A 9,692-nucleotide genomic window follows, 5' to 3' on the forward strand; every position below is an offset into this window, starting at 1 on the left:
AAATTCTATGTCTTGTCCATATGCATTTATATTTGTATCTCTTGTTTCTGTGTTATCTGTATTGTATGAAATAAAAAAATAAGTTTTGACATTTCAAACAAAAATGAACTTTATGTTTACAATAATATTTTGGGCTGACGAATGGCTCCGAGATGGCTCCGAGGCAAAATTATATTGTCTATGTTTGGTTATATTGTCTTAACTGACGATGTGTGAACAATTTCATCAGAAACAAATTTTGAAAAATGAGCATACAAAAACGCCCCTACACATTTCTACCTGATAATCTCTTCGGTGATAAGAAACTATGAGAATTACCAGTTTAAAAAATACGAGAATGGCTGCTTCAATCAAATCAGTCCCATATCAATGAATGTTTGGCAGACCCCCGTCATGCGGATGGTTAAACGATTGGCTGATTCTTTGTTGACGAATTGGATGTCTTCTAGTTCGATCGTCTCCTTCTGCAGTAAAGCATCCATATCTGCAACATCCTCAGCCTCTCCGATTACCACCGGAAGAAGCAGGAAGGACATCAATAGCCCGTAGGGTAACAGTTTCTTCAGGTGCTCTTCAAATATTTCTTTAGGGTAGGCGTCCTTCACATCACAGTTCATGTAGCTGAGTTTCTGGCCTAGGCATTGGTGGTAGTAGTCCATCAAGTATTTGAAGTTGTCCTTCCTGGTTTCGTAGTCGGTACCGGCGAAGATCAGGTAGGCTATGTCTGTTATTGGGGAACAGTGGCGGCCGACCTGCCAATCTAATAGCCTCACGTCTACAGGTTCGTCACCCTGGAAACAATAATCATGATTATTAATTTGGGTAGAACAGTTTAATCTCTCAATTGTTTTTAATGGAAGATGCCCTGAGGAACTTGCGTCATTGATCCCTTTGGCAACGGTGCATCGTCGGGAAACATGCCAAACATTTATACACGGTTATTATTATATAAATAAATATTTATACATGACTCGTTCGTGAGTTCAACAGCTCGTCTTGGAACGATTTGCCGACCTCGGCAATTATTTTCTCCCTCCTACAACATGGGTGTCTTCCTATTAGCCTACGTGTTTCTTTTCTCCTACAACATGGTTATATTCAAAACAAATGTTCACTCCTTTCTTTCCTCAAAAAGACCCTCCACACAGCAACAGCACATTCCCAAAGATGACATAAGCTCTCAGGGAAATTATTTTCCCCCGTGCCTCCTGTCTGGAATTAATGGGGAAAAAATATCAAAGCCTATCCCTAAATAGCTACAACTTCTTCGATGGCGCTACAGCCCATATCGAGCTTTGGCCTCCTGCAACAGTCGCCTCCAACTCCTCCTGTCCTCAGCGGCTGACTTCCAGTTGTCACCTGGAGAAGCAGTGCTGCATCCCCTCTTACCTCATCTTCCCACCTCAGTCTGGGTCTTCCCACTTTTCTCTTTCCACCTGGGTGACCAGTCAGAATTCTTTTTGGGACGAGTGTATCCGGCATTCTCTGTACATGGCCAGCCCATCTCAGCCTGAGGAGTCTCATGTGTGCAGAGATGCTAGGGGCCTTATATATATCGTACAATTCTATATTGTGCCGGATGCGCCACTGTTCGCCCTCTTTCACGGGTCCACATATTCTTCTCAGCACCTTTCTTTCAAAAGTATCCAGCATTTCAGCCATTTTTACCGTCAGTGTCAGCGCCTCACATCCATATGCCAATACAGTTCTTACAATGGTCTTATATATGGTTATTTTGGTTTTTCTGTGGACACTACGTGACTTAAACACTGGCGGCAAAGAGAAGTATGTTTTGTTGGCTGCTGTGATTCTCCTTCTGATTTCTGCTGGATCCTCATTGTTCTCTGTCAGGCTGGAGCCCAGGTAGGTGAATTGATCGACCACTTTGTATGAGTAGTTGTCTTTTAATAGTGCACTACTTCTTCTTCTGTGTGAGGGGTTCCTGCTCTGTACCATCATTTTTGTTTTGTCAACATCAACTCGCAGTCCCACTTCCCGCGCCGCTGTTTCTAAAGGGTTGAAGACCTATTTAATGGCTGAAATTGATCTTCAGACAATGTTGATGTCATCCGCATATCCGACAACTTGACTGCTCTTGAAACAAATATTGGAGCCAGTGTCTATTAGTGTTTTTCGTATTACATGTTCGAGCACAATGTTGAAGAGAGTGGAAGCCAGACTGTCCCCCTGTTTAAGTCCCTGTGATACTGTAAATTCTCCCGACAATTTTCCGTCTATTTTGACCTGAAATCTTGAGTCTGACATTGTGGCTTTTATGAGCCTAACCAATTTAGGTGGAATCTGGAATTGTAGTAGTATGTCATATAGACACTCCCGATCTATGCTATCATATGCTTGCTTGAAATCAATGAATAGTTGGTGTATGTCTATGTCGAATTCCCAGCACTTTGCCAAGATCTGTCTGACGGTGAACAGTTGGTTTGTTGTGGATCTACCGGTGCGGAAGCCTGCCTGATACTCTCCCAGTAGGTTTTCTGCATATTTATCAATTCTTTGTTTCAGTATCATGGTGTAGATTTTATATGCTGTGCATAGAAGTGATATGCCTCTATGATTTTCGCATTTTAATTTGTCACCTTTCTTGTGAATTGGGCATATTATGTTTATTTGCCATTCCTCTGGGATTTTTTCCAGTGTCCATATTTTAGGTATTAAAATAAAAGTTAGTTATTAAAATAAAATAAATAGCTACAACATCAATGATTTATTTATTAACGCCGATTATAGAGGCTTTTACAAAATAATAACAATTGTTTTACATATGAATACAGAATATACATAGATAAAAAAAATATAAATAGAAAATACATAAAAGAGAACAATAGAAATAGTAGTTTCAACATAAAAAAGTACAATGAGTAGGTTATTATAAATACAATACAACATATTATAAATCCCGGATAAATTAATACTTTAAAACTGTATTTGATTATAGTCAATCTGAGAAGCGCTGACATACAGTTTTAATTAAGCAGTGTTTGTATGAGGTTAACTAGCAATGTTGAAAGGTTCATCCAAAACATATTTATTTCCAAGTACATGTAGGCGATTCATTATGGAAATGAGTTCAGCGTTAGATCCCGTATTGTTGCAATGATAGGGTATTTGAAACGAACTGATCGACTAGGTACATGGAAACATTTTAACGAAAGAAGTTCAGGGGAGTTCAACAGGTTGATAACGATTTTAAATAAATAAAATAGGTCAAAACAAATTCTTCTTTTTTAATGTACCGAGTCCCAATAATTGTAACAGAGAGGGGTAATTAATGTTTTCGATGAATATTCCCAATTTAAAATTAATATAACATAAAAATTTATGTTGGACTCGCTCAAGGGAATTCTCATGTACACTGTAGTAAGGACTCCAAATGGTGGTGTTAAATTCTAGTTGGCTTCTAACAAGTGAAGTGTAAAGTAATTTGACAGTTTTTAAATTTTTAAAATCCTTTGAAATCCGTAAGACAAATCCTAACATTTGCATTGCTTTACTGGTTATATTATTAATATGTTTAATGAATGTTAATTTAGTGTCAAAGGTTATACCAAGGTCTCTTATTTCATCAACAGATAATAATGATGTATGTATGTTACAGAAATAATGTGTGTATTCGTTTTGTTTTATTATTATTATCGTTATTTGTGTTTGTATTATAACAAACGAAAATTATGCAAACTATAATCGAAAATAAGATTGTGCATGTCAGCTATATCGACAAGATCGCACTGTGCAAATGCGCAAAAAAAAAGATAATAGTATACATACAAGTATCTCAAATGCCGTTGAGCATACTAAATAAATACTTATGCTCGTTTTAGCCACAGTCGAGGACACAATTATTTATTTATTTATTTATTTATTTATTTATTTATTTATTTATTTATTTATTTATTTATTTATTCATTTATTTAACGCCCAGAGGGCTTTTACATGGTTGGTAGTATAATTTTAATTTGACAAATACTTTCAAACATAAAAAATAAGAATAAAATTACATTTGATAAAAGCTAGGTAATGTAACAAGTTACATAACAACAAATAAACACAAGAAACAAAAACAGAAAATTACAGCTATTTGTTGGTTTACATGATGTTTTTAGGAGTATTGTTGAAATAAATGTTTTAAATGATCCACAAAACTTGCCAAGTTGGTATTGAATATGTCAACATCACCCAAGTAATGATTTCCCATGGTGTGAAGTCGTTGTATCGGAGAGTGGGCAATGTAGTTACGCTTATGTGTGCTGCTGTAGAATTTTGAAGTATTTTGAATAAGAACGTTAAATCGTTTATTTTACGTCTATCTTCTAATGTATGTATTTTTAGAGTATTTAATAAGAAATTGTATTTTAAGTCTTCGACAGGGATATTTAATTTAAAATTTATAAAACGTAGATTTTTTTTTTGTATTCGCTTATCTTAATCTTAGTATTAGCATTTGATATTTATCTTTTTTGTTTTTAGTTATGCTATTATTCATATATTTGTCGGACGCAATGAACGGGTATTCCCTAGAAGTGAAATCAATACCGATTTGAAATAAAACTATATCGCCAATAATATAAGACCTTTTCTACTATTGGGTCAGTAAAATTGATTATCTTTGAAGAAATAATTTCGATATTTAAAAAAAGATTATAAATTTTTCCTAACGTTATAGAAATTTGTCCTTACACAACCAAAAGTTCACAATTATCTGTTTATCTCTTCAATGATCGTACATGTATTCTAGAATCGCATAATATAGCGAGATTTGTGATTATTGTAGAATCTCTAAAGATTTAGATTTTATAAAAACGTTTTGAATTGTTAGTTGTAGTGATTATATAAATTTATTTATTGCATCTCACTCTACACAAATCATGTTGTTTCTCAAAAAAATCAACCTCACTAGGTCTAAGCCTGTATCAAAGTTAACAATTATTACAATTTACATAAAGTAATACTACATACAAACACGATATACACATTAATGTAACGTAAAATCAGTCAAGTAAATACAACCATCAAATGGTAATAGTAATAAGGCAAATGAGCCCCAGTACTAGTTAGTTAGGTGCATAAAAGGGTATTGTTATAAGCTTTAGCAAGTTGGAGGATTAAGAAAGAATCCATGAAAGAAAGAAAAATATGTATTAGATGGGTTACCAGATAGGTAATTTGACAGTATATTGTAAAAATATTTGAACTATACCTAATTATTAATCATTATTTCCGAGAAGAAACAAGTGGATAATAAAGACAGATGGGGTGACATTCAGTTTTTAGCAAATGGGACTTAAATAAAATCTTATTATTTAAAAAAGGACGGGGATGAAAAAATATTAAGACAATATATTTGTATCAGTCAATACAAACAACAATAAACTTTGTAAATTTAACTAAGGAATTGGTAGACTTAATCGAAATGTAACGTCTCCACTCTTACTAACTGGCGAACTTAACTTGACCTAATGACCTTGTACAAAATCTGTAACAACTTTATCGACTGTCCTGACTTACTCAATCTAATAAACTTTAAAATACCATCCAGAACGACGAGGCTTAAAGACTTATTCCATATTAGCCGGACGCGCACAATTGCTGGTGTCAGGGATCTAATCAGAAGAATGTGCGAATTGTATAGTAAAAACCAAAACCTGAAGGAATCCGACATATTTTTTGATACATATAGTACTTTTAGTAGGAAATTGAAGTCTGTTTTCATATAAAAAAAAAGAAAATGTGTACTTACTTCATTCACTATAATCTTTAAGTACTTTTTTATGATTTATCTCTAAACTTGTATAAAAAATATTTGTACACTTTTATTTGACACTGAGCATTATCTGTATACAAAATAATTTTCTTTTATACTTTTCCTCATTTACATGTAAAAAAATATTTAAAATTGTTATCTACCAGTCTAGTTGGGATGTTGGCGAATTCTCAAGTTATTGTTTTACAAAATTAGTTAGTGTTTTCTCCTTAAATAAATAAATAAATATGGTATGGAAGAAAGTAAACATAAGTGGTGCCTTATATAAATAGTTTCTTTAACCAAAAGATGTTTTAGTATGTACCGCTACAAAGTTCAATGTAGAGCCAATTCTAGTTGCAGGGGTTTGTTGTATTCTTTCTGCAAATTTGATATTTATTTAAAAATCGAGTGACTATTTGATTTATATACAGCTTTATATTTGTTTAATGATAAACTAATTTTTATAAGACAATGTTTTTTATGCATAGCACAAAAGATAACAAATTATTATAAGCAATATCCATTGTGCTATGCATAAAAAAACCTTGCTTTATAAACATTAGTTTTTCATTAAAAAAATAATAATATTTGAGAAATCAAAATATTTCACCAAAAAATGTAGATATCATATGTCTTGACGCCATCTAGTGGGAAATTTAGCACTAACAAAGTCTTTCCTACAAATTAAAGTTGGTTTTTTACAGGTGAAAATATTATATTTTAGTAATTGTTGATTGAAGTACTAGTAGATATTGAATTATTTGGCGTGTTGGAAATAAGCCGACGTTGCTCAGTGGTCCAGAGCACCTGACCTGAATTCAGAAAGTGATGGTTCAATTACCGCCGGCGGCATTTATTTTTACTCGGGAGATATTTTCAATTTGTATGGACATTTCATAACGTTACATTCCTTATAAAGTAGGTTAGATCGATAACGGAATTTTTTTGTACCTAACTTTAAGGATCAATTTTTGAGTAATATTTAGTGGCTTTACATTGAAAATACATTTATATTTACTCTAATTAAACATTTCAGTTTTAATAATGGTAAAAAAATATTTTTTTACAAGATTTTTTACAAGATTTAGAAACGAAATATTGAGAATACCTATTGCAAATTTATACATATGAAACTGTCCAAAATCATATGAGCCAGAACACCGCACCGTAAATTTAAATTATTATAGCAACTTTTGTCAATTGAGTTTGATTAATTCATTTTCCTATTTCACTTTTATTCAATAGGCCAAACAAATTAACAACATAAACGTATGTTTCAAATATTACATGACCTAATTGTTAACTTATTTTACCAGATGAAACATAAACTTTCTTGCTTCTTTTCAAACCATAAGTACCTATCACTCACGTAACGTACTTCTAATAATATCATTATCTAATCATCTTTTAAGAAATTAACATTGGTGTTGGAATCAAAGTTAATTGTTGTATATCAAGCTAGAAATCCGATAAAATTATATTAATCAAATCCGCTACCAGACAATACTAGACAATAGAAATAAACCAAAATATAATTTGTATAATACTGTTCGATCAAGATTCTATCATAAAACTGTTCATTTTAAAGATTTTAAAATTGAAGCATACTTTCCAAATACACAAACTTATCCACTAGCTTCAAGTATTCATCGTTCACAACTATATTGAAAGTGGTCTGTCGATAAGTCTTACCTCAAATTTAAATAATAGATTGTTATTCCAGAAATCTCCGTGACACAATACATTGTATTGTCCTGCGCTCTCTGGATCAACGTACATGTCAAGTACTTCAGTCATGTTAGCTGAGAATTTATCAACTCGTTCTCTTATAGCTTTGTCTGCAATCCCAGTAAGAGCTTTTTTACGGCCCAATTCCATAAGTAGCTTCCAACCCTCGAAGCCCTTCATGCCGCCAGAGTTATTGGCAAACTCCAGAAACCTTTCTGGGTGATCTCTTTTAAAAACGAAGGACAGGGCGTGGAAACTAGCCATGCTTTTCAGAACTAATTTTAAGTGCTTGAGTCCGAGAGCTTCCCTTCTGTTTGCCATCCTGAAGCCTTCTTCACGCATATCCTGAAGGACCAAGTACTCCTTGGACTGCTCTGAACTTGCTTTGAAACATCTAACTCGTTCAAATCTCTCAGATTTGGGAACTTTGTACTTTTCTTCCAAAGCGCATAGTTCAGGAAGCATTGTGTTATAAACGAAAACCTCTTTTATGTAAACTGGCTCAATTGGGAATTTTTCTCTAAGCAATTCTGACTGCGGGGGAATCTTCATTATAAGGCTTAGTTTGGTCGTTTCTCCGTTATCTTTCTTTCCATTGACTTGAATCCTACAGATAACACCCAGGTAGTTTTCTCCTTTACCAGAAGCAGATGTAACACAAAATTTAAAGTCTTTGATATTTTCTTTTTGGATCACATCGTTGATAACACTTTCAAAATACTCGCAAGGGAACTCGATCAACACTTCCTCATTGCTCATGGTGAGACCGATTCGCGCACAATTCAAGCACTTGTTGAATTGACACCCAAACGTGTTCTCTTGCGTAGAGCAAATTAAATAGTGACTTAAAAAGACGGCACTTCATTACTTGCGTCCGGGTTACTTATCCAATATTATACAAACGATCAGTAAATGTACATAATATGGGTACAGAAAATTGTTATGAAATTTGTTAAAGTTTTATCTCATAAATTGCGTCGTCATGATTATTATAATTTACAGGCGCGCTTAATACATCTCCGACACGTGTATTCGTTTTTATGTGATAAAGCACAAGATAACCGACTGCTCGGAGCCGGTTGAAGCATGACATTTTAAATTTGGGTCACAATCTCATTTCTTCAGATTCATAATAGTGCAGTCAGTGGGGGATAAAAAAGGGCTCCACCTTGCAAAAGGTTAGGTAGTAGCGATTTTCACATATGTTGTTAAGATTGGGACTCTAAAGAAAAAAAAAAGTTTTCGACCTTGGGGGGGTCGAGCTCGATCCGCCATCTTGGATTGAAGGTGCCAAACTTTGGTTTTTTTCAAAATAATTATGAAGTGGTTGATTTTACAACAAAATTGTTGAAGGCAAACTTAAAGACAACTAAATTACCTACATTTTTTGTAGAAAGATTTTTTTGTAAGTCTAATAGGTAATGAGTAACAGCGGTTGAAAGGATAAAATTTTGACAAAAAATTGTAAAACTCCAGTTTTCTTCATAAATTTTGTACGAAAATATTACACAATATCATTCTACGTTACAATATACTTATATAGCATCATCCATGTGCTCGATGACGTTGATTTGTTATAGTGGGATCCTAGTCTACAGCTGACTTGGCAACACTGATTGAGTCCTGGTTACAGGACGTTGCCTGGATGCTTATGTCTGCAGATGTTCTTTTCGATGAAACAATGCCAGTTCAAGTTTCACAAGAACGATTTTTAGCTAATGAAAATAACAAAGTCCGTCTGATTTCTATGCTTACAAAGCAATTTATACGGGATGATTTTACAGCTAAGCAGGCTGAAGAAGATGCTGATGAGTTGATTGTCAATACTGCGATTTCCTTGTGTTCATCATATGACGCTGTTTTCATTATTGGCGAAGACGTTGATCTCCTAGTTTTGCTGACAGCATTAGCACCACCCAAAAGTAGTATATATCTTCGCAAACCTGGGAGAGGCAAAACTTTTGAAAGACTGTATTCCGCGAATAGTGTGAAATACAAAGAGGCGGCTGAGAATATTCTGTTTCTTCATGCCTTTAGCGGCTGCGATACAACATCTTCCTTCTTCAACCAAGGAAAAACAAAATTTTGTTCGCTTGTGCAAAACGACACAAGACTCAATGCCATGATAGGAATCTTTAAACAACATGATGCAACACCAGAAGACATAGCAGTTGAAGGAACACGCTTTCTTGTTGCTTTGTAC

At 34.0% G+C, this 9,692-nt stretch overlaps 1 protein-coding gene across 1 annotated transcript; it reads right to left on the reverse strand.

Moving 5' to 3' along the window:
• Positions 1-350: 350 nt before the first annotated feature.
• On the reverse strand, positions 351-8,248 carry LOC149426005 (uncharacterized). Its single transcript, XM_089644047.1, has 2 exons — positions 7,550-8,248; positions 351-791 (listed from the first exon to the last, which is right to left on the reverse strand). The coding sequence occupies exons 1-2, from the start codon at positions 8,246-8,248 to the stop codon at positions 351-353; spliced, it is 1,140 nt and encodes a 379-aa protein (XP_089500173.1).
• Between the last annotated feature and the right edge of the window lie 1,444 nt (positions 8,249-9,692).

Source organism: Hesperophylax consimilis, chromosome 2 (assembly GCF_061612785.1).
Source record: "Hesperophylax consimilis isolate HC1 chromosome 2, BYU_Hcon_1.0, whole genome shotgun sequence".
NCBI lineage: Eukaryota > Metazoa > Arthropoda > Insecta > Trichoptera > Limnephilidae > Hesperophylax > Hesperophylax consimilis.

What these genes read in the sequence shown, in the direction of transcription:
- LOC149426005 (XM_089644047.1), bottom strand. Translation starts at nt 8,248, where the DNA reads ATGAGCAATGAGGAAGTGTTGATCGAGTTCCCTTGCGAGTATTTTGAA. An exon ending in TCTCAGCTAACATGACTGAA is followed by an intron (nt 792 to 7,549) that starts GTACTTGACATG and finishes TATTGTTTCCAG; the next exon opens with GGTGACGAACCTGTAGACGT.